The 27,243-nt window shown below is 33.7% G+C and overlaps 2 protein-coding genes across 7 annotated transcripts in view; one reads left to right on the top strand and one right to left on the bottom strand.

The window, feature by feature from the left end:
* The window catches only part of LOC138700328 (protein phosphatase 1 regulatory subunit 14C), a 795,893-nt gene that overhangs the window by 551,986 nt on the left and 216,664 nt on the right, over positions 1-27,243 (bottom strand). The gene's annotated exons all lie outside the window — the stretch shown is intronic.
* LOC138700327 (uncharacterized) overlaps positions 9,765-27,243 on the top strand; it is a 327,656-nt gene continuing 310,177 nt past the window's right edge. For all 5 annotated transcript variants that reach the window (XM_069826878.1, XM_069826876.1, XM_069826875.1 and 2 more), the window contains exons 1-3: positions 9,765-10,207; positions 10,300-10,469; positions 18,205-18,320. In XM_069826878.1, coding sequence (XP_069682979.1) covers positions 9,893-10,207; positions 10,300-10,469; positions 18,205-18,320 — 601 coding nt within the window. In that variant the 5' untranslated portion in view covers positions 9,765-9,892. The remainder of the gene's footprint in view (positions 10,208-10,299; positions 10,470-18,204; positions 18,321-27,243) is intronic.

Below are 27,243 nucleotides of genomic sequence, written 5' to 3'. Positions count from 1 at the left end.
ACACACACACACACACACACACACACACACACACACACACACACACACACACACACACACACACACACACACACACACACACACACACACACACACACACACACACACACACACACACACACACACACACACACACACACACACACACACACACACACACACACACACACACACACACACACACACACACACACACACACACACACACACACACACACACACACACACACACACACACACACACACACACACACACACACACACACACACACACACACACACACACACACACACACACACACACACACACACACTTATTTATTTATTTATTATTTTGCTAATAATTGTAACATATAATATACACAGAAAAACTTTAGCTCGCCCCTGAATGAGTAAAATTCTTGCTCAGTGGCGGATTCCTGAATTGAAATTAATAATTATACAATACAATTTGTCTTATGTATACTATGCAATTATAGTATATAAATTTAAATTTACAATTTTTCAATTTTTATAAAATCCATACATAACTTTTTAAATTTAATACTAGAACTATTAGAATTGACAAGATTAGGATATTTAAATATAAATTTGTTATATATTCTTGGGCCTAAATTACTACTATGATTAAATACTGTAACAGTGTTGCATTTTGGTTCAAACAATCTTAAAGAATTCATACCTTTTGTTTCATAACTATGAGAATACAATTCAAAATTATTTCGATTTTTATGTATGAATTTTATTATACAATATAATAAATTTGTCTTACGTTAAGCACATGAAAGTCTAAAAACAAATTTTGTGATGGAAAATCAATAGGTTTATGAAGACATATTTTAATTATTTATTACAGAAGAAAATAAAGTGGATTAAAATTGGATTTAAATGAGCTACCCCATCCTATAATTCCATACATAATTACCGATTGAAATAAAGTTAAATATATTGTACGTAATAAACTTATTGACAAGTAATTCCTCAATAAAACAAAATAATATACTATTTTACGTAATTTATTAATGTGTCGGTTCCATTTTAAATAATTATCGAAAATAATACGTATTCAAATAGAGATACTATAAGGAGAATATCTTGAAGAAAACTCCGAACTAAAAAGCCAGTTTCATTCCTGGTTGCAAAGATTGATGTAGTTCACGCCTTCGATATTCTCCAAAAAATCCCCAATCTTCGCTTACTTTGAGGATAATTATGTCATGGTCGTAGACTGGCAGAGATAGGCAGCAGCCCACGTTCCCTCCAAATACATGGAACTGTTACATTCGTACCAGGGAAAACCTGCCCAGAACAACAAATGCTTGCTAAGCGTGGCATAGACGTCTCAATGCTTTAATGGGCAAAGCACATCCCTGTTTTTACATGTCCTTCAGTTGCTACAGGAGGAGACTGCAAGGATACATCAGGACATTGGAGAGGCCAGTCTCCACCCAGAAAAAAGAAGGTATACACGTCCTTAGATAACAGAATTGCACGAATTATCAATTCAATTCAATTCAATTTATTTGGCCATTAGACATACAGTTTTAGGCTTCGTCAGAATACATTGAAAAACATATAAATACATTTTAAAAAACACTAAGAAAGTTAGAATTTATAAAACAGTTATATTACCGGTTCTTCTGTATGGTTGTGAAACTTGGACTCTCACTCTGAGAGAGGAACATAGGTTCAGGGTGTTTGAGAATAAGGTGTTAAGGAAAATATTTGGGGCTAAGCGGGATGAAGTTACAGGAGAATGGAGAAAGTTACACAACACAGAACTGCACGCATTGTATTCTTCACCTGACATAATTAGGAACATAAAATCGAGACGTTTGAGATGGGTAGGGCATGTAGCACGTATGGGCGAATCCAGAAATGCATATAGAGTGTTAGTTGGGAGACCGGAGGGAAAAAGACCTTTAGGGAGGCCGAGACGTAAATGGGAGGATAATATTAAAATGGATTTGAGGGAGGTGGGGTATGATGATAGAGACTGGATTAATCTTGCACAGGATAGGAACCGCTGGCGGGCTTATGTGAGGGCGGCAATGAACCTTCGGGTTCCTTAAAAGCCATTTGTAAGTAAGTAAGTAAAAGACAGAGTAAAATTTAAATAATACAATGAAAACCTGAAGTAATTTGAAACTTTTAGATTAAAGACAACTAACTAAATTGGAATTAAACTTATTTATTAAAATACAATTTCATACAAATTTGTGTTGAAAAACTCAGCAACAGAATAGAAAGGATTATTTAATAACCAATTGTAAAATCTAGTTTTGAAGCTATTGATTGGTAATTTATAATATTGACTGGGGAGCTTATTATATAATTTCATCCCCATAATTAAAAAGTTTGTGTTGCTCTTGTGTAATCCACAATATGGAATATTAATTTGTTCACTATTTCTAATTTCATGATCATGTACATTGGCCACTATGAGTAGGTTATTTTACGACGCTTTATCAACATCTGGCCACTAATGAGTAATTGTCGATATTTTGTCGAGTGTAAAGTACTAGATCATATATATACAAATTTATGATTGTTAAAATCCGTGATCGTCTGAAAAGTGGCCGACAATGTTCCAGATAGTTTGATTTACATAAAATTCTAATGGCTTTCTTTTGTAAAATCAAGACGCTTCCAATTTTGGTTCGATTTTCCCAGAAAATTAGGGCATATCAGATTATCGACTGAAAGAAAGAAAAGTAGGCACATCTTAAATAATTTTGAGAAACGGAAGTCGTTAATTTCTTTAACAAATATAAAACTCTTGATAGCTTTGTGCATATGTATTCGATGTGCTTATCCCATGTTAAACTGGAGTCTATAAAAAGTCCCAGAAATTTTGTGTAGTTGAGTCTGTTGTCCTTATTTATTAGATAATTTAGGCTGAAAGTTATGTTGATAGTTTTTTCTTGATTAAGCAAGAAACCACTAGATTCAAACCATAAAGCTATCTGTGATAGAGTGTCGATAGATATGAAGCCTATAGAACAGAAGATAACATCCTTGGTTACCTACGTGCCATAGGTCACAACTTCAGTGGAAATGTTGGTTGAAACTCCATAAAAACAGGATGAATGTATGCGACTTCAAAATCCATGTTAATACACAGCATTAAAATAATTATACAGTGATGGTTTTAGACTCATTATAAAAACAGCCTGTATTATTTTGGTGACGAAATCCCCTCGGTATCCAAAAAAATAATGACAAAATGTATGTGATGACGAAATATCTTAGGTGACAAAATCTCCTCACTGACAAAAAATGATGACAAAATATATTTGATGACCAAAAAACTAATGACGAAAAATAGGTGGCGAACTATAACGGTGACGAAATTTCCGGTTACGAACTGCCCTAGACTCATCGGGATTCTATGAAGGACAATGCGACCAAGATGTACAGAAGCCTACATATTGTGGCAAATACTATTATCTGTAGTAATGTCACGAGAGGTCTGAGATCTGCCGATAAATCCACGAGCGAAGCGAGTGGATTTATCTGGGAAATCTCAGACCTCGAGTGACATTTATTAGGACTATTTCGTGAATAAAATAAAAATTTAATTAATATATCCCTAAAATTCGATCACAAAATGTTAATAATTGTATATTAACGAATACTTAACCTATTCAGACAATGCGAAGTTGAAATACTCGTAGATGAATATCGATTATTGCAATAAAGAAATTCGATGTTATTATTCAGTAATGCCAATTGCGAAAAGCGAAATATAGGTTTAACAATGTTAATTACATGTACTGCACTTTTCTCTTATTATCAGGGAACGGATTTATATGGACTAAAAATATATGAAATATGTAAATATATATGTAGTTATTTTTACCAAAATATGGAATTAAATATGGATTTTTACCAAAATATGGAATTAAATATGGACTTAAAATTATAAAAAATGACTATGTACGTTAAATATTGGTACATTTTAATCAAACTAAACAAAAAATATAATGGACGTACCTTATCTTCCAATGTAGTTTCAACAAAACACAATTTTTATTGTCTGTTACCATAACAATAGGTTACAAACATTTCTTTCAAGTGCTGAAAAGTGAATCTTCTTCTATTGTCTCTGAGGATAGATTTATACTGACTAAAAGAGCGTTCGACGTCACAAGAAGTAACTGGTACATAATTCAATTTCACAATGTCTGCTGGGGATAAGTCCAAGTTAATCTTCACTGTTGATTCACCACTCATCACAGCAACAACCTTTTGTAGTTCTTCATATCCAGGGTTTTTTGAAAGTACAGTGTCCACCTTAGCTCTTACTGCATCTGCAACTTTACCTCTACCACGATTCAGTTGTTCCACAGTACTATTTATAATTTCAAAACTTTCAGATAGTGAAAGGTGCCTATTTTGGAGACTTTTGAGCGTTTTTATGATGCATGAAAATGTATGCTGAATGTGAGCTAAGTCATTCTTCACACTTATGTCACAGGTAACTGTTTTCGCAGTATCAATTGAGACTGCATCTTCAGAGTCCAATGCAAGGAGAACATTGTTAATAGAGTCTATATGTTCGGCATAATATTCAACTGCTTCTAGCCATGTACCCCATCTAGTTAAAATTGGCTTTGGTGGCAATGGAATTTCAGGGTACATTTCTTTCAACACGTTAACTCTACTGGGAGCTTTGAGAAATACTTTTTTCACTGATGAAATCAACAAATCTACTTTAGGGAAATTGTCTCTGACCACTTCTGCCACACGATGAAATGCATGCGCCACACAAGTAAAATGAGTCAATTTAGGATATACAACAGATAATGCTTGTCCAGCTTTGACCATATAAGGGGCAGCATCGCTAATAAAGAATAACACATTATCGTACATAATACCCTTTGGCCACAGGATACCCATAGCTTCGTTGAACAGTTTAACTATAGTTTTGTTATTGCACTTTTCTAGAACATCACAATGTAAAAGAATTCGTTCAGAATATTGTTCACTTAACAAACCGATAACTACATTACCAACAAGTCTACCTTCTTTGTCGGGAGTCTCATCAATGGAAACCCAAATTGAACTATCTTTAATTTCATCTCTTATCTTCTGTATTGTCTCATCGTAGATGGATGGAGCATACGTCTTCCTAAGTGTTGACTCATCCGGGATTGTATGTTGAGTATATTTTTCATGGAATTCCCTGAAGACCTTATTCTTTAGTTTGTAGAGAGGAATATCAGCAGAGATGAGAGAACGGCACAGGTCGATGTTAAACTCAGATCTTACATTCGATGTTGTTGGTTGTGTTAAAAACAATTGTCTCTGCTTGGAATTTAGTTGTTTGTTGGCCTGATGTTTACTAGTTGTAATGTGTTGTTGCACCAGGAACTTTTGTGTAGATGATACTGCACACTGACACAAATTACAAAATAATATTTTATTGTCAGTTGATAAACCATCTTCTTTAAATTCTGAAATGTAACTTGTTAGTTTTGATTTTAAATTGACTGAATGACGTACTTTTGGCATATTTACCGTCTTTATAGTATGATTTACAAAACTGAACCTATGTGTACTCTGACTGGCATTTAACTGTTGAGCTGCACAACTGAAGTCTGTTAAAAATTTTAAATTAAATTAATACAGTTTTGTAACTTACTTTCCCATTGTTGATAGGACTGCTAATTTTCAAATAACTCTGATGTTAAAGGGATTACTGAACATGTGTTTAAATCTCTATTGTTGAAATGTATTTTTAAAAGTTAATGGAATTTTGTTTTGTTTTATTGTTAAACCTAATATAATATGGACTGTTTTATATGAAATATGGAAAATATATGGAAATTAACGAAAATATGTACTAAACTCTAAAATATGGAAAAATATGGAAAATAAAAGTAGGATTTTTCAACCCTACACATTGTGAAACATAAAGATAATGCAAAATATAAATTATATTAGCTTTATAAGTAAATATGTATTTACATATAAATCCTTTCCCTGCTTATTATTATAACAAATACATTTTCATTATCTGCTGAAATCATAATTTAATTTAACAGTAACAGTGGGGACAGCTATATACCAATGCTTATGTATTCACAGCGAGACATGTTGCTACACAGTGAAGCCATCCCTGTATAGATAGGCCTAATTAAAACACGAATTTCATTACGCCATACGAAAGGCAGTTTGATCAAAGACATTATTACTATGCAAGGTCTTTGAGTTTGATATGCGATGATGTTACATAAATTTGAACGTCTATTAATTGTTTAATTTCAATACAAATGTCATAGGCTACAATTTCATAGGTTACGTTAGGCCTACCTGTGGAAGCAGGACCAATGTCAGCTGTGCCTTGTTTCGACCGTTACAATCAGTGCTACACGAAAGCATTTTTTATAGCTCGACAAAAGCATTCTCGCTGTAGTGTGTAACGGAACTAAAGCTGCATCTACACAGTTCAATATTCCAGTCGCGTATGCGTGCAATCTGGGAAGAATAGAATCAAGTTTAAAAGGTACGTTCAATTAAGATGCATAAAGATTTTGTGTCTACATGGTGCGCCGTTTTGAACGTCGTCTTCACTGCGTAAATATATTAATTAATATTAAATATGAATCTAGCATTCATTGCTTTAAAGTTAAAAGAAAAGTTTAACCGTGTAGTTGCATCTTAATGTATTCATGATCATCAATTTACTGGGAAACAGTTGGCGACAACGACTAAACAAAAGAACGACCATGCGACAAATTGATAGCGATAAATCTAGCTGCAGAAATTATCGCAAAGTGTGACTGTGATTGGTTGGAATTCAAAATTTCATTACACTTCATTGGTCGAAAATGCAATGACGTCATATAAACGAAATAGTAAAAATGTTAGTGATTGTCGTGTAAACAGAGATTCGCAAATTCAGATTCTGCTGAAGGCAATGGATTTTTAAAGGGTGATCAAATCCTCAGCATGGCTTTCTCCGAGACGGAAGTAAGTAAAATAATGCTGTCTACTTGCCTTGGCCTTGTCTATGATGGAGGCTTGAAGCTAAATCTGTCGGCTATATATCGCCCACGTCGAATTTCAACGGTTAATAATCTCTTGAGTTGAAAACTTTGTTAAATAATACACGCACAATCAGGGCAGGATGTAGGTATAGTGCGCCCCTAGGCAGTGCTAAAATTTTCCGTCCCCCAAGTGTCACAAACAGTTTATGAGAGCTATTATACAGATCGTCCCTAGCCGTGGCGTCGTGGTTTAAGGCATCCCGCCTAGGACTCGCGTTACGGAATGCGCGCTGGTTCGAGTCCTCATGGGAGAAGAAATTTTCTTATGAAATTTCGTCCAGTGTATGGGACCGGTGCCCACCCAGCATCGTGATGCACTTGGGGAGCTACGATAGGTAGCGAAATCCGGTTGCGAAAACTAGCTATAACGGCTGGGGGATCATCGTGCTAACCACACGATACCTCCATTCTGGTTGGATGATCGTCCACATCTGCTTCGGCATGTGGGCGTGAGGCCAGTAGCCGGCTGGTCGGTCTGGGCCCTTCACGGCCATGGATTATTATTATTATTATTATTATTATTATTATTATTATTATTATTATTATTATTATTATTATTATACAGATCATGTTTAGTTGAAATTAGTTTTAAATGAAATTATACAATTCAGAAAACAATAATTTACTGGAATCAAGATACATGCATCTTACTTGTGAGTTATAAATATTTCCTTCGCACTTCCTTCACAGAGAAAGCATTGATGATGTCATCAAAGTCGATCTGACGAAGCACATCACACTCGATGCAAAGAAACATATTCAAACTTATTCATTCCCTGGGTGTCTAGAGTCTGGAAATTTGTATGAATGTGAGTGTGATTGTGAGTGTGCCGGGTTAATATTAATTAGTCAATCATCACAAATATAAAAATACATCAGGACTGTCGCTGGGCAGTAACCTGAACACACGTTTCAGCGTCACATTGTTGACAAGTAACGCCATCTGTTAGCACAATCATTAAGCATCTTATAGATGCTATAGAGTTAGCAAAACCTATTTACATTTCAAAACTTATTCATTGTTGAAACAAAATTGACTTATGAAAGGCAGGCTGTGGTTTATTTCTGAGCATTGATTTTGTTGTTGGTATAATTATTACGAGTATTTCTTACTTCGATAGGAAGTATAAAGTAAAGTGAAAAATAAACTACAACTCTTTGCGGAATAAACCTTTCATATCGAATTGTATGCCATTTGATTTTCAACAATGCATTCTTATTTAAACAAGCAGTTAAATTTAAACTGTAAAGATAATAATACGTGATACCGCTCTTACAATACTGGATGTTCATTTCAAAGTATGTCATGACGTCACTGTTGTGAGTCAGCGATTTGAAGCGAGTTTCAGCTTTTATGTCAGAGAAGTTGCCTATTATTCAGGCGTTCAATCTGAACTTGAGAACGTGTACGGTATAGCAACAGATGGCGGCCTGTACGGTCTGTGTGCTACCATAACCTCTTTCGAACTGTGTTTTGCGCCGGCAAGTCGTACGCAGGGTATTTGTTATCATCGGTTGGGTGCCGCAACATTCCACAACACAAATCAAATGCTCCGTGTCCATGTTGACAGCCCAAGTTAATGTCAACAAATACGTAAGTAATCGCCTTAACCCTCTCGCCATATCCCGACAGTAAGAAAAAAACTCACCTCAGTACGTGTTTTCAAACAGTTCATATTTCTGCCACTACCGGCGTTACCGTACGTATCGGTACGTACTTCAGAATGAACGCCGTACTTGCTAGGCAACTTTTCTGGCACATAGGTAATACGCCTTTGCGGAAGTGTAGGAAGACTGAATTCTTTAGGCTCATCGGCTAGCCACATGACGGCATACGGCGATCCATGACACACTTTGAACTGAACACGCAGTATAACTATGCAACTGCACACTTTACTTTTACTCTCGCCACGATCACGACAATGCGATAACAAAACAATATCCGACTCCCACAAGGTGTTCAAGAACAAACTTAACAAAATATTTACGAACAAGTGTTTTAAAAACAAATTTCACTGTAGAATGAAAATGAAACAGAGAGAGAGAGAGAGAAAATTCCGCCCCTCCCCCCCCGGAAATTGTCGCCCTAGGCATGCATCTTAATTGAACGTTTGCTTTCAACTGTATTCTTTCAATATTCTCCCCAGATTGCATGCGTAAGAGCATTGAAAATTGAACCGTGTAGATCCACCGATACGTGTTTTCATGTATAATGACTATGATCCGATCCTACTTTTTGGATGTATCGACCTTTAAACTCAGATTGTTTTGAATCCCCGTGTTCATGAAAGTTGCAATACGGTAAACGTATTCAAATCTATCTAATTACTCCATGAAAACGTAGTAATAGTCAGCAATTTTCATATTCAAAAGTGGGTTTTACAAGACTCTGTCACATACTGAAGAATCAGGATTTACCTTTAATACCATGGTAGATAATGCATTGGTATAAAAGTTATGAGTAATTAGAAAGACATTGCAGTTTTTCGTTAATATCTCAAAACTTGTTACGTAGGAGAGTGAAGCCTTTAAATTCTAATACTCTTATTTGATCATTTTTCCGTTACTTTCGCGGCTTGCCAACAATAGGACTACGTCAGAGAGATACAGCTCATACAGCATCTATGAACTGGCTGCATGGAATCTTTGAATTTGCGCGGCAACCGCACGGGGGCTCCGCGCAGGCGAACAGTGCGAGTCTCCCTACAGCCGACATCATTGATCGCCTGCCATATTTATTTTCACAGCTGATGAACGACTAAGTTCAACCTTTTAACATTATTCTCATGGAATTTTAGAGTAGAAAATCATTGTTTACATCGAATTTGTTTGTAAAAATGGGTGAAGGAAAGGTTATAAAATTAGTATTTTGTATATATTTTGCTATTACTTGCGGTATAATTGCTGAAAACACAGGCGACAATGCTCTGATTCCACAAGAGGAGGCGAAAATTATATCTAAGCGATACGACCTGGATTTGCAGACTTGTGTTGAAAATTTCGATATACACAAAGACAAAATCATTAGGACGCAAGACTCGAGAGCGATGGGCGCTAAGTATATCAACGAAATAGACGTGAGTTCAAGAGAAGAATGTTTAAGATTGTGTTGTGAAGCAAGCACATGTGATGTCTTCGTCTTTGAAGAAAAAGTAAGTACTTTTAAAGACAAATTTCAGTGACAGCAAAAAATAGTGATTTAAATTTAAATTCTTGTATTGTTATTGTGGGCATTTCGTTACAGAACCCAGGAAGCTGTTACTTATTCCACTGTGGTTCACCAGATGATTTCAAATGCAAGTTTACGAAACATCACAATTACACGAGTGCAGTGCTGGCTATAAACAGACACATGACGGAATTGGAGAGCCAGATCAAACTGACCAAGCACGAACAAGAATTAACTCGACTCAGGTGAGAACTGACGAAAGTCAGAATTTCATGTACGTACTTTATTTATAAACTTTTTCGGAAAAAACATTCCTCATCTTGCAAGCCTCTAAATTAAATATACGAGAAGTTATTAGAATTTTTTATTTATAAAAAGTGAATATCACAAATGTGTAGTCCACCACGAATGTTGTAGAATATAATCGGTATAAAGAACTGGTGCTTTTACAAGTACTACATTTAGGGAAGATTTCACCAAGCTTATTTAATTTTGTTACTTAAAGTCTTTTTAATTGACATTTTAATGGACAATGCATTTTACCAAAACAAATTGGGCTTTAAGCTCTCATTAAACTACAATGTAAGTTAATTGGTCAATATTTGGTCATTTAAATCTACAGTACATTAACGACAATAATTTTCATCATGGCGAGGACAATGATGGACTTGATATTTGTAAATGATGGTTTCTCACCAAGACGAGCGAGGATAATTCCGAAATAGAAGATTATTATAATACAATGAACGAAAGGATTTGAAAATGTAGTTTAGGTTAAGCAAAGCATAAGCACTGTATATTTCGAATAGTACAGAGGATGATTTAGAATTTCCAACTGATAGTTAAGTTTAATTTAATTAAAAAAAATAATTTTATTTAAGTACTTCATAATATTATTTAAATGATACATGTATTGAAGAAACGTTTAATCTATCTTCGGGTGCCTAAAATACGGCAGTTAAAATAGTATGAATAACAAATTTATCATACAGAGCTATAAGCCGAGATATTGCAATATTGCAGATCCATGAAGTCTTTCCATTTTGCTTGTTGTATGATATTTTCTTGCATATACTTTCATGTTATCCCATTCTTCTTCAATATTGCTGAATACATTGGGATGAGGTTTTTTTGTGTTGAAATCTCTTTTTATTTATTTCAAACCTTTTTTCTTTTCTTTTAAAGGCTGCCCGTCCATCTTTTTGTTTACGATGATTTTAATATGTTCTGAGGTTACTTCTGTTTATGATGACGACGTAATATAACAAATGAACTCACTATAAAGGTCACTGCTTATAATAACAAGGCACATGGCCTTCGAAATTACTATTCTAATATAATTCCGAAGGCCGTGATGATTTTATTGTGAATTAAATTAATTGATTTTATTTTGAATGCGTATTAGTTTGGTGAAATGCAAACAAATTAAATATGATTTAACTCCCGTATTGAAGTTAAATCACAATTAGTTAATTGTGGATTAGTAACATGTTGGAGAAATTGACCCTTAATACACAAATTATTATTACTATTATTATTATTATTATTATTATTATTATTATTACTATTATTATTATGATAGCTCAGTTGGTAGAGCAGCTGGCTACGGACTGGAAGGTCCGGGATTCGATCCCAGGTGGTGACAGGATTTTTTCTCGTTGCCAAACTTTCAGAACGGCCCCAAGGTTCACTCAGCCTTCTGTAAAATTGAGTACCGGGTCTTTCCCGGGGGTAAAAGGCGGTCAGAGCGTGGTGCCGACCACACCACCTCATTCTAGTGCCGAGGTCATGGAAAGCATGGGGCTCTACCTCCATGCCCCCCAAGTGCCTTCATGGCATATTACGGGGATACCTTTACCTTTTTTTTACTATTATTATTATTATTATTAATATTATTATTATTATTATTATTACTGCTCATGGTCATTCATGGGCTCTATTATTATTATTATTATTATTATTATTATTATTATTATTATTATTATTATTATTATTATATGGTTTCATTAATTCATTTATAATACATTTTATTTAATTGCCATCATTTTAATTATCTCACTGAACTAATTTTAATAATATTATTTGTGCTATTTATTTTGTTGCATTTTGGTCAATTGAGTAATGTATACTATTATATTGATTGTATTTTCATCTCATTGCCATTTTCTATCATTCATTCTCATCATCATTTGTTGTTTTGTTTCGTTTTGTACCTGTGCTAAACTGTAATTGGCCTTGTGCTGTTGTTTCGCACATAAATAAATAAATAAATAAACAAACAAACAAACAAACAAACGAACGAACGAACAAACGAACAAACGAACAAACGAACAAACGAACAAACGAACAAACGAACAAACGAACAAACGAACAAACGAACAAACGAACAAACGAACAAACGAACAAACGAACAAACGAACAAACGAACAAACGAACAAACGAACAAACGAACGAACAAACAAACAAACAAACAAACAAACAAACAAACAAACAAACAAACAAACAAACAAATAAATAAATAAATAAATAAATAAATTATTATTATTACTGCTCATGGTCATTCATGGGCTCTATTATTATTATTATTATTATTATTATTATTATTATTATTATTATTATTATTATTATTATTATTATTATTAAATTTACCTTTAACAATGAAATTTACCAATACTTCTTTCATTCACTTTTCCACAACGTACATTAATGCGTAACTATGTGCAACACAAATCAACATTTCATTTGTAGTATCGGTTGAATAAATTTTAGATGCAAATTAAAATGAAGTAACATGAAATTAAATGAACTTAACTTCCTATAATTTACGAACTTTCAGAAACGCATGTTACATATTGATACTCCATATAATGTAAATAAACATGAAATCTGAGGAAACGCATGGATAAATTTTAAAATTAAACTCTGTTGAAATAAGTAACTGTAATATTAGATGGATCTCTGTTGCGATCAAATTGGTTACGCACATATAACCAAAGCTTGTGCTGCTTTCTCTTCCGGTACAAGTAACTTAAATCCGTGGTTAACGCAACTCAAATATGTGCTCTAGATATGCAAAATATCTATTGTCTGGAAAGACGGAAAAAGGCGATTCAGATGTTGACATTGCAATAATTCTTTGTAAATATGAATCACTTAATGCTAGAGAAAGTCATTAATTTCTAAGTAGAGGACTTATTTTATGTACGTATGCAACAGAAGATATTTTCTTGCCAATATGCACTCAGGGACAAAAAAACTGGACACTTTAATATTTTCTGGTATTTTGCAAAACATTATCATCTCATACAATATTACGGTAGCCATCTGTTGTTATGGAGACATGTATACATTGTTGATTGTTTTTTGTTTTATAAATAAGCCATTACAACCAAATATTCCAATTTTGCTTTCGGAGTCTCAGCTATAACAATTTTGTCTCAACCATTTTGTGCTTCATTATCGTTATCATTCGTTATTTCTTTATTTTTACATTTTCTGAGTTTAAGTGGGGTTGTAACATTTGTCTTAAAACAAGATGCGACCTGAAGATGTGGCTCGAGCTGTAGCCCTTTACGATGATGGACGCAGTGTACATTACATTCCAAATGTTATGAATATGGCTAGAAGCACAACCCATGATGCCATAAAACGGTATAGAGAGACCCTAGAATATACCAGAAGACCAGGTTCAGGTCGTCCAAGAGCTATAAATCAAAATGAAGACAGGTATATGGTGTTGAGAGTTCTTAGGGAGCGCAACCTGCCAGCTACTAGTGTAGCCCAGCAATTTGTTAACATGCATGGACGCCCAATTTCGGCCAAAACAGTTAGAAGGAGGTTGAAAGCAAGTGGACTGATATCAAGTAGACCTGCAACTGGTCCCAGACTTCTCAGGATGCATCGAGTTGAACGACTGCGTTTTGCAAATGATCACAGGGATTGGAGAAATGGACAGTGGAGCTGTATTCTGTTCACCGATGAGTCCCGTTTCAATCTGTGCTCACCTGATGGACGTGAAAGAGTTTGGAGGAAGGGAGGACGATTTTCACAGTATTGCATTTCCGAAAATGTGCCGTATGGAGGTGGTGGAGTGATGGTTTGGGCAGGAGTGTGTACGGATGCTCGTACAGAGTTGGTTTTTGTTGAAAATGGAAGACTAACAGCTGATAGGTATATAAATGAATGTTTGGCTGATCATGTTGTGCCATTTGGCCAATTTGTAGGCGATAATTTTGTTTTAATGCATGATAATGCACGGCCGCATATTGCCCATGCGGTCGGAGATTATCTCCAAAAAGTGGGAATCCATGTTCTTCCATGGCCAGCAAGGAGTCCAGACATGAACCCAATTGAACACGTGTGGGACATGCTGGGACGGCGTGTTAAGGATAGACGACCGAGACCAGAATCGTTACAAGAGTTGAGGCGAGCACTTGGCGAAGAATGGGAACTTATTCCTCAAGAAGACATTGCTAACCAAATTGAGAGCATGCCAAGACGTATGGATGCAGTTATTCAAGCCAGAGGGGGTAATACCCGTTACTAAAAAGAGTTTTTAATATTTAAGGCACCATAAAATGATAAAACAGTTAGACCAAACGCTGCCATAGTTATACGCCCTTTGTAATTTTTTGTAAATTTTCTCATCAGAGATTTTTTTTCTTCAAATGTCGTATAAGGTGCTAAATGGAACATTATTTTGTTTAAATGGGTTTTGTTTCATTTTGAAATAATTGGCAACAAAATACAAACAAATATAGAAGCGTCCGGTTTTTTTTTGTCCCTGAGTGTATTTATAAAAATTAGTTTACAAGCGAGATATCTGTTAGTGGCATCAAACAGTCATAAGTCAATGCGTTAATATTCGTGTTAAATCCTGTCTGAAACAGGGTTGCCAGATTGATTTTACCTAAAGTCGTCAATAAGTAGGCTAATCTTAATGTATGCGTTTTTATAATAATACAATACCTCGAACCCGGAACATGTACCTTCTCTCTATTCCTCTGCACAGAACATCCTTCTACTCATCATCTTTCAGCATATCTATTCCACGCCTCTGGAACTCTCTCCCTGACCATGCCAGAGACTGTCGGACAATATCAAAATTCAAATTTAAATTAAAAAATCACATTCTAGTTCATGGAATTGCTTGTTGAACACATGTCAGGTTGCGCAACTTCGGCTTAACCCATGACATATATTAAATATTGTAACTATGCTGTTGTAAAATTGACAATTAATATGTAATGTATTTATTATTATTATTATTATTATTATTATTATTATTATTGTTATTATTATTATTATTATCAGTTATCACTATCATCATTGCTATCTCTGTTTTCTTTCTTTTTCCTTGCATTAGCTCGATGAGAGCTCTATAGTGTTCTTTTGACCCTGTTGACCCTCTATAGGGCTTTAACTTAATTTGTATTATATCCATCAGTGTCTGTATTTCTTTTTTGTATTTATATGTGCTATCTCGTGGGATGGAAGAGAAGGCCTTATGGTCTTAATCCTGTCAGATTAAATAAATAAATAAATAAATAAATACATACATAAATAAATAAATATCGTTACTTTATATCATATTTATGTAATAAATTCTATAAATCTAGTATTTATGGCATGCGTTTTGCATTGGTATTTGTGCCGATCTTCTCAAATTTTCCCCACTTCTCCAATTTTGCACAACACATGTCACTGTTATACCTCTCTACAAATTAAACCAATCTCAATATTAACATGTTTAAAGGAATTAAATATTTAGGGAGCTGGAGTAGGAACTACGGTTAGATTGCTATTTTTAACGTTGATAGTAAATTCTCTACAGTGCTTCGTCTATAAGTTCCAGTACTGATCAGTTTATTGGTCCCCAGATTAAGAAAAAATAGCGCTGTAGAACTAATTCCTGGAGAGATAAAGAAAGAGCGATATGTTTGTTTAAATAAGTGTCAAAGATCGGTAACAACTTCCAGCGCTCAACTGTAATGTTGAGAATAAACATAAACAACTATAATAAAGTTTTCTTGGATAAAAAAAAAACAAGTTCCGGTGTGTCAACAATGGTAAGTCTAATATTTCATGTCAATCATTGGATTGGATTAGCGATGTATCAGCAATGGACTACTCAATAAAACAAAATAAATAAACGATGAAGTGATTTTTCCTATGTCGCCTAAATTTCGCAAAATTCCGGGCGAAAGTCATCCAAATGGCGTTAGTCGTAGTTCTTAAAAAAAATAGGTCGCAAAATCTCTGTTTATATAGACCAAACGGCGAAATATCGCCCAATCTGGCAACCCTGGTCTGAAACTGAATTGTAACTTAGTCTTGAACGAACAAATTTTTATTTGTAACATATTCATTAATAGATCTTCGTAGCATTCTTAAGTGTCAAAAGTACCAACAGTCCATCTATCGACTATTCTTTAAACTTAGTACTCAGTAACGAAGGATTATTTCATATTCTAGTTAGATTAACAGTCAAAATTATCTTTATTAAAGAACAGAAAATTCGTAGAGATGTTGCAAACTAACGTACAGAAATCTGGATTATTGTGAGCTACAATTTTTAAGATATTAAAAAAGTATCTTAATACTGACTCCACTTTTATGGAGTTGACTTTTGAACTGCATTTCCAGAAAATTAGGTAAAATATTCTTCCTTCCCCTTCTCAAACAAATATGTAACGAACTTATCAAGCCAGTATTTGTCTCTAAAGAGAATTGTTTTACATTTTAAGTAGTATTTTTTTTGTTTGTTATTAAACTTAATTCATTCATTCATTGTACTGCCCAAGGGCAGGTCCTTCACTGCAAACCCAGCTTTCTCCAGGCTTTCCTGTTTTCTGCCTTCCTCTTTGTCTCCTTATGATATACCATATCATCTATTATCTGATATCGCCCCGAACTCTTCTCCCGTTCACCATTCCTTCCAGTGCATCTTTCAGTAGGCAGTTTCTTCTCAGCCAGTGACCCAACCAATTCCTTTTCCTTTTCCTAATCAGTTTCAGCATCATTCTTTCTTCACCCACTCTTTCCAACACAGCTTCGTTTCTTAGTCTGTCTGTCCAATTCACACGCTCCATTCTTCTCCATATCCACATTTCAAATGCTTTTATTCGCTTCTCTTCACTACGTTGTAATGTCCATGTTTCTGTTCCATACAATGCTACACTACATACAAAGCACTACACTAGTCTCTTCCTTAGTTCTTTCTCCAAGAGGTCCGCAGAAGGTGCTTTGTTTCCTATTAAAAGCTTCCTTGGCCATTGCTATCCTCCTTTTGACTTCCTGGCTGCAGCTCATGTTACTTCTTATAGTACACCCCAAGTATTTGAAGCTGTCCACTTACTCTTCTTCCTCATTTAGAATTCCCACGTTTACCTTCTTTGTTTTTCTTCTTATGACCATGGTCTTCGTCTTGTTGGAATTTATCTTCATCCCATACTGCTCACAGCTGTTATTTAGCTTCAGTAGGCCTAGCATATCCCTTACTATCATCTCATCTTCTGCTAACAACGTCAAATCATCAGCAAATCTTAAGGCTTATTCACAATGAAAATTAAACATAACGTAAGCGTTAACTTAACGTTACAGTAAAATCAAGAAGTCATACCATCATTCACGATGGGAACATAAACATAACAGCAAACATACTTGGTAACCATGGAAACATAACAACGACGCCATTTCCTCATATTCTGTCGTATACTTCAGCGCTCCACGATTGTGTTCTGTTTGCAAATCACGTAAGCATAAGCATGAAAGTTTGGAGTTTGCAAACTTTCATGTTAACGTCTTACGGTAATGTTTATGTCAATGCTTATGTGAATCATTGTGAATGATCCCATTTGGTAGCCAGGGCGCAAACTTCTGTGTTTATGTTACGGTTATGTTTAATTTTCATTGTGAATGGGCCTTTATGCACTTTATTCTTCTTCCTCCTACTATCACTCCTCCCTTGTTCTTCAACAGGAAGCCTGAAACGCCGGCAGATCAGAGCACGGCGGCACCTCTCTCAGCAACAACTCTAGTGCCCGCGGGTAAAGAGACAGTCCAACTCATCCCAGCCGCCAGCAACTCAACATCAGGTAGGTTTTGTTTAATTGCCACAGCTTATTTCGCTCTCAAGAAGGAGAAAGTACTTTCATCCCTGCAAGGTAAGCATTCAGTAATAATAGGGATATCCTGAACTAGCACCAACAGATAGCGCGCGTGTTCTTTGAGGGATGCGCTTTGCGTGTGCATTTGTTTTCTGGTATATGAACATTGAGGATATACGTAGTGTATTAGTATATTAAATACTCTTAAAACAACTCAAAATGCTCAGTTTTGTTGATTTCCTATTTGTGAAAACCAGGGAAAGTCTTTTGTCTTCATTCAGATCCCGAAATATTCTGATTACGTGCTTTAAACCTTTAAAAAATTAACTAATTAAATTCCGCCTCGGAAGTGCTAGCTATTAAGCAAAAATAACTACTTCTAGTAAGGCACTGCTAGCTACAGTTTAATTCTGGAAGAGGGAAAAGAAAAATTAATACAATCATATTATGCAACCTCGACAGCAAGCTGTGTTATATTCAGTACTTCTAGGGGCCGATTGTATAAACCATTTAATCTTAGATCAGAGGGTCCACACCTGTGGAGTAACGGTCAGTGCATCTTGCTGCGAAACCAGGTGGCCCGGGTTCGAATCCCGGTCGGGGCAAATTACCTGGTTGAGGTTTTTTCCGGGGTTTTCCCTCAACCCAATACGAGCAAATGCTGGGTAACTTTCGGTGCTGGACCCGGGACTCATTTCACCGGCATTATTACCTTCATATCATTCAGACGCTAAATAACCTAGATGTTGATACAGCGTCGTAAAATAATTCAATAAAATAAATAGCTCAGAGGTTAAATTAATCCTTGTTTCAGCTGAACTTGGAATTTTGTGTTGTATAAAGTCTAATCTGAGATTAATTTGTCTCAAACTAAAGTCAACTTTGACTGAAGAAATTTCTCCGATTAAGTTAGATGATCCAAGTTCAGTTATTTATTTTCTGTTTGAAATATACGAGTGACAGATTGTGCAAATAAAATATCCATTATTATTAATATTAATACATATGTTAGGTACATTTATATATTTCTTTCAATTTCTTGCCTTAATACACAAACAATCTCTTACACTATCGTGTTCAGCAGTATCAAATAACATAACCTATAATTATATTATGTTTATAACCAATGGATATGATAGGTACATTCATAAATGTTCAATTAACTGTATTACTAAACGAAAATTGTCGTTTTATAAAGCTTTATTATGTTTAGCAGTATCAAACGCCATAACATGATAACAACTTGGAGAACAGTCAACCTTCTTCTTATTGCCCGCCATTATTTACATTGCACAAAAAACCAGTGTCTCCAACAGAGTATAATACGGAAAGTCGCCAAAAAGGAGTTGTAAAGTCGCTAGATTTCTCATTATCAACAAAGAAAGATTAAATTTCGTCACTATGGGGTGCTAAAAAGGTCACTAAATCCCTATTTAAGCAATATAAAAGTTAAAAGAAATTGTTGTTGAAAAAGAGTTAAAGTCGCTAGATTGGCAACACTGAACAAACCTGTATAACATGGTCCGCGCATCACGTATTTCACCTGTTTATGCGATATTGCCAAATCCTTCTCACGTGAACTTAGATTGCATTTGAACCAAGGTAATTTGATCGCAGAAAAGTTTTATACAATAGAAGAAGTGTCTGAACTCGGTTCACTTTTCGATCTTCGATCAAAGTTGATCTTTAGTCAGGGAGTTTTATACAATTGGGCCTAGGAGTCTCCGAAGTTTACGCCTGCAGTAAACTCTCGATTAACCGGGATGTTTATTATCCAGGACGATCCGTAGTGAAATCCATTTCGTGAATAATGTTTTTAATGTACTGTACCCTAATTATTAAAACCATGTTTTAAGTTCATATTTTCAAAACCATCCAACCTAGTATTCAAAACTGAATGTCCTTAACCTACAAAACTCACTACTAATCGTGATACTTCTGCGATCATATTATATCATCTTATCAAACAATGCATTTGATCTTTCTGCAACTAGAAAAAAAAAATACGAGGAATTTAATCTCGATAGTCCCTTCCCTATAAAAAAACACATTGGTGGCTGCATATCCTGTTTTTAGCGTACGGTACTTACAATACTAATGCTTAAAGAGGTAAAAGTTCATATTTTTATTCATTTATTTTATTCGTGCACCTCGTTCTCAAAGTTCTCGTTTAGGTTCATGACCATTCAGTTTACTTGTATCTATATTCTGCATACTGCAGATTTCCCCATCCATCTGTTAAGGGAATCGCTCAATATTATAAAAGTTTACGCTATTACTTACGGTAAATTAAATTAAATTGAATTAAATTTTGAGGTAAGAAAATACTGAATTATATTAAGGTTATACAAAATAATTATAAATATAATTTTGACACGCACAGAAAACCAACAAGCGGGAAAACGTAATCAACTGTAGCATATGACATAATACAGCCCTACAACATGTTGCGCCGCATGGAACGCTCCTACCATCTAACAGTAAAACTTCGGATAAGACATCCCTATTAAATAAGTCAGCTCTAGATCGTCTGATGATGCCCTCCACGATGTTCTCAACTTCCGAGTAAGTTTATAATTTGTGTCAAATTTAAAACTCCGAAAAGGATCTGTAATTTTTATGGAGAGCTGTGTAACTTCTTTATATGGAGCAATAACTTCACAGATCTAACTTTTCTTTAAACTTCAAAGTGTTTCACAGAACTTGTATTTTCTTCTGCATTTTATTGCACTGTAAGAATTAAGCCCTTTGGCCTGTTTCCACATTAAAGAAGGTTCTCATTCTATCTGGCATGCGGTAAACAAATCCACATTTCTATAACCTTGAGGTCTGCAATCCATTATACGTTTTGGGTTTCGGTGGTAATCCATCCTCAAAATATGTTGACATCAGATTAGTTTTAAGAGGAAAGGTACAACATTGGCCTGCAAAAATTTAGTGAAATTCATTTTTTTATTTCTCAGCTATTATAAAAGCTAACTGAACAAAACATTTCATGCTTAATATACATACATTACACTTTATAAAACATTATTCAGAATATTAAAATAACTAACAATTATTACCTGTAAAATAATATCAAATTTGCATTATTTTCACAACCGTGAAACATTTTCGACAGATAAGAGAGAAAAAATGGGAATATAAGGGTACAATACATCAGTTATTCATAGATTTCAAAAAGGAATATGACTCGGTTAAGAGAGAAGTTTTATATGATATTCTTATTAAATTTGGTATTCCCAAAAAACTATTCGATTAATTAAAATGTGTCTCAGTGAAACTTACAGCAGAGTTCGTATATGTCAGTTTCTATCTGATGCTTTTCCAATTCACTGTGGGCTAAAGCAAGGAGATGCACTATCACCTTTACTTTTTAACTTTGCTCTAGAATATGCCATTAGGAAAGTTCAGGATAACAGAGAGAGTATGGAATTGAACGGGTTACATCAGCTGCTTGTCTATGCGGATGACGTGAATATGTTAGGAGAAAATCCACAAACGATTAGGGAAAACACGGAAATTTTACTTGAAGCAAGTAATGAGATAGGTTAGGAAGTAAATCCCGAAAAGACAAAGTATATGATTATGTCTCGTGACCAGAATATTGTACGAAATGGAAATATAAAAATTGAAAATTTATCCTTTGAAGAGGTGGAAAAATTCAAATACCTTGGAGCAACAGTAACAAATATAAATGACACTCGGAAGGAAATTAAACACAGAATAAATATCGGAAATGTCTGTTATTATTCGGTTGAGAAGCTTTTATCATCCAGTCTGCTTTAAAAAATCTGAAAATTAGAATTTATAAAACAGTTATATTACCGGTTCTTCTTTATGCTTGTGAAACTTTGAATCTCATTTTGAGAGAGGAACATAGGTTAAGGGTGTTTGAGAATGAGGTGCTTAGGAAAATATTTGGGGCTAAGAGGGACGAAGTTACAGGAGAATGGAGAAAGTTACACAACACAGAATTGCACGCATTGTATTCTTCATCTGACATAATTAGGAACATTAAATCCATACGTTTGAGATGGGCAGGGCATGTAGCACGTATAGGCGAATCCAGAAATGCATATAGAATGTTAGTTGGGAGGCCGGAGGGAAAAGGACCTTTGGGGAGGCCGAGACGTAGATGGGAAGATAATATTAAAATGGATTTGAGGGAGGTGAGATATGATGGTAGAGACTGGATTAATCTTGCTCAGGATAGGGACCAATGGCGGGCTTATGTGAGGGCGGCAATGAACCTCCGGGTTCCTTAAAAGCCAGTAAATAAGTAAGTAAGTAAGTAAGTAAAACATTTACATAATAAAATATATAATTAATTAAATATATGCATGATTCTTATACTGAAATGCTTTAAAGACCTACATCAACAACATAGTCAAGGATCTTTTATCTATCCCTTTAAGAAATATTTTTTTTCTTCATGGTTACTTTCAATATTAAATTGTCTAAAATTTTCTATTAATAAATAAAATATTTCCTGAAGGAATAGGTAAAATATTCTAGAGTATGTTGTTAATGTAGGTCTTTAAAATATTTCAGTAAAAGAATCATGCAGATGTTTAATTAATTGTAGATTGTATTACGTAAAGTTTTCAGTAGTAGAAATATATACAAATTCCGTATTATTTTTACAGGTAATTATTAGCTATTTTAATATTCTGAATAATGTTTTATAAAGTGTAATGTTTGTATATTAAGCATGACAAGTTTTGTTCCTTTAGCTTTTATAGTAGCTGAGATACCAAAAAAAAAATTAATTTCACAAAATTCTTGCAGGCCAATGGTGTACCTCCCCCGTTGTCTCTGATTTTTTCGGTTAAGTTAAAAATATGTAATTGTGCTTTTATATCTGTATTTTTTCAATGCCAAATTTGTTGTGCTGTTATTTATACTCGCTTTAACATCTCTGGCCATATCGCGAGTTAATCTTTTGGATGAAATCCGAAGGCCTGTGTACTATTGTTGAGACTGGTTCTATTGTTGTGAACTAGATGGCGACTGTATATGTATTACCGATTTGTTATGAGTATGATTTTGGTGATGAATGAAGCCGGTGATATTCAGGAGTGTTGTGGGCCGAATTTCTTGGCATTTGCCTTACAGTTGAGGGAAAACCCTGGAAAACCTCAACCAGGAAATTCAACCCGACCGGAAATCGAATCCGGGCCCTCTGTGTAAGAAACCAGCATTGTGACCTCTACACCACAGAGGTGTTCACATATATTGCTTTATTTTCACTAATCATAAAAATAGCCAATTTGTAATTCCAATGAAAACAAATCATTGAAGATCTTCCAAGTATTTCCACTACATTCTTTTTACAGATGTACGCATGTGTAAAATAGTATATTGGTGTTTGAAGTCCAATAAATGTGAGAAGTCAATGAGTAATTAGCAAACAAGATGTGTCAAAAGTCGCTTTCCCCAATATTCATTCTCAGGTTTCATACTTGTACACATATACAGATGTCATAACTTCAATAAACGGATAGCTGGTGTAATAAGTGGTGGGTTGGCAACCATGTTCGTGTGTCAACTGTTTTTCCGATGTCATGTCTTTTTATTGTTGTTTTGTTTTATTGTGTTGGGCTGCGTCTCTATGCAATAACTGCTAGCTTCTTGCAAGGAGTCGCAAATTAACCAGAGAACGACGTATTTTGTGCTACAACGCTGGTGGTAGCATAGTAACAACACATTGTGTATCGAGAAACAGGGAATCCATTTGGAATAAAATCTGTAAAGGAATGTGTAATAAAGTGTAAATTGAATGTAATTAAATGTAAGGAAGTGTTTGGCGAAAGCGAATTTTAAACCATTCTGTGTGTATGTATATATATAATTTTTAATGGACAGTTTACATTAGAATAATCTTTGAAAAAAGTCGTCAATTTAAAGACTAATTGTACTTTACGAATCAGTATGAACATAAGGTCAATATTTATGCATCGAAAATATTGAAAACTGTTTTACAGTTAAATAACACTATTTTGAACTAATACTTTCCAGTTTGTTTATTTATTCAAATATTTAATTGTTTATTTATTTAAATATTTAATTATTTATTTAAATATTTAATTATTTATTTATTTAAACATTTAATTGTTTATTTACTTAAATATTTAATTATTAATTTATTTAATTGAATATTTAATTATTTATTTATTTAAATATTTAATTAATTATTATTTATTTAAATATTTAATTATTTATTTATTTAAACATTTAATTGTTTATTTACTTAAATATTTAATTATTTAATTTAATATTTAATTATTTATTTGTATGTTTAATTAATTATTATTTATTTAAATATTTAATTATTTATTTATTTAAATGTTTAGTTATTTAAATATTGAATTATTTATTTATTTATTTATTTAAATATGTAATTAATTATTTATTTATTTAAATATTTAATTATTTATTTATTTAAATATTTAATTATTTATTTATTTAAATATGTAATTAATTATTTATTTATTTAAATATGTAATTAATTATTTATTTATTTAAATATTTAGTTACTTAAATATTTATTTATTTAAACATTTAATTATTTATTTAGTTATTCAAATATTTAATTATTTATTTATTTAAATATTTAATTATTTATTTATTTATTTAAATATTTAATTATGTATTTAGTTATTTATTTATTTAAATATTTAATTTTTTATTTATTTAAATATTTAATTAAATATTGAATTAATTATTTATTTATTTAAATATTTATTGATTTAGATATTTAATTATTTATTTATTTAGACATTTAAGTATTTATTTATTTATTTAGATATTTAATTATTTATTTATTAATTTAAATATTGATTTATTTATTTAAATATTTATTTATTTATTTAAATATTTATTTCTTTACTTATTTATTTCTTAACTTATTTATCTCTTTACTTATTTATTTCTTTACTTATTTATTTATGTATTTATTTATTTATTTATTTATTTTGCTAATAATTGTAACATAAAATATGATATATGTAGAAAAACTTTAGCTCATCCTGAAAGAGTAGAACTCGTGCTCAGGGGCGGATTCCTGAATTGAAATTAATAATTATACAATACAATTTGTCTTATGTCTACTATGCAATTAGAATATATAAATTCAAATTTAAAATTTTTCAATTTTTATAAAATCCATACATAACTTCTTAATTTAATACTAGAACTATTAGAATTGACAAGATTAGGATATTTAAATACTGTACAGTATAAATTTGTTGTATATTCTTGGGCCTAAATTACTGCTATGATTAAATACTGTAACAGTGTTGCATTTTGGTTCAAACAATCTGAAAGAATTCATACCTTTTGTTTCATAACTATGAGAATACAATTCAAAATTATTTCGATTGTTATGTATGAATTTTATGTTGATCGTTTAATTTCGGTTTCATAAAACTGACACTTTATGACGTCACTTGTTCTTATTTCAAGACCTTCACTTCTCATGAGAATACCGAACATCGTAAGAAAAAGGTGCAAATAGGCATGTCCAAGGTTAGTTTTGAGTTTGGAAGCAACTTAGCGTTGTTTCTTAATTGATTTCTCTAGTACGCCGTGAGAGTACCGCAACATCTCTCACACCTTCGTCATGCAGGTGGTCTAAATCTATATTCGTCGTATTCCGTAGGCGCTAGTGAAGTTATGATACTGCAACTTTTGGAAACACAACTATAGATTTCTATTTAATTACATTCTTCCACACTATGCTTTAAGGGGAAGAACAAAGTATGTAAATTATTAGAGATTACTTTCCTGACAGTCACTCGATATTCCAATTCATCTCATTTCATCCACAGTTTTCTACCCAAAGGCAGGTCTTTCACTGCAAATCCACTTTTCTCCAATCTTTCCTATTTTCTGCCTTCCTCTTAGTCTCTGAATATGATCCATGCACCTTAATATTCTCTATCATCTGATATCTTCTTCTGTCCCGAATTCTTCTCCCGTTCACCATTCCTTCCAGTGCATCATTCAGTAGACAGTTTCTTCTTCTCAGTCAGTGTCCCAGTCTATTTCTTTTTTCTTCCTGATCAGTTTCAGTATCGTTATTTCTTCACCCACTTTTTCCAACACAGCTTCATTTCTTATTCTGTCTGTCCATTTCACACACTCCATTCTTCTCCATATCCACATTTCAAATGTTTTTAGTCGTTTCTCTTCGCTTCGTCGTAATGTCCATGTTTCTGCCTCATAAATGACACACTACATACAAAGCACTTCACTAGTCTCTTCCTTAGTTCTTTTTGGAGAGGTCCGCAGAGAATCCCAAAGTGATACAAGGAGAACTAGCTAGAAACTTCCGAAATGAAGACTCTTAGAAAAGTTGTTCGGAAAACTAGATATATGTATTGTATTATATTATATTAGTCATTTGTGTAAAATAAAACCAATAAACCAATAAACGTTTATAGTAGAAAATGAAGATAAGATTGGGATAAACATGCAAGTCATGTGGACTACAACCGAAACATATGAACAACACGTGACCAATCTGCAACTAGTGTGGGTCAACCAAAGAAGAGATGGAGACTGGCCTTAGTTGGAAAATACAGGCTTACAGCCTAATTAATTTCCTCTGATTATTGAGGTAATGGCTGATATGTACATCTATTACCAGGAAGTATACAGAGTGTGATTCACGAGGATTTACCGTCACTTACGGAATTTACTAGACCTAAAGATTATTTTTTAGTCCTACAGAATATATCTGTTAAGGTAACAATTAATATTAGAGGACAAAAATTCGCTCGGGCGCCGGGGATCGAGCCCGGGTCCTTGGTTCTACGTACCAAGCGCTCTCACCATTGAGCTACGCCGAAGTCCAATCCACAGCACCGGATCGAACTCCCCTCCCCCAGTGTTTTTCTCTTTATGG

This window comes from Periplaneta americana, chromosome 5 (genome assembly GCF_040183065.1).
Source record: "Periplaneta americana isolate PAMFEO1 chromosome 5, P.americana_PAMFEO1_priV1, whole genome shotgun sequence".
Taxonomy (NCBI): Eukaryota; Metazoa; Arthropoda; class Insecta; order Blattodea; family Blattidae; genus Periplaneta; species Periplaneta americana.
The sequence above is the reverse complement of the archived record's forward strand: the minus strand, read 5'-3'. Positions and strand labels throughout refer to the sequence as shown.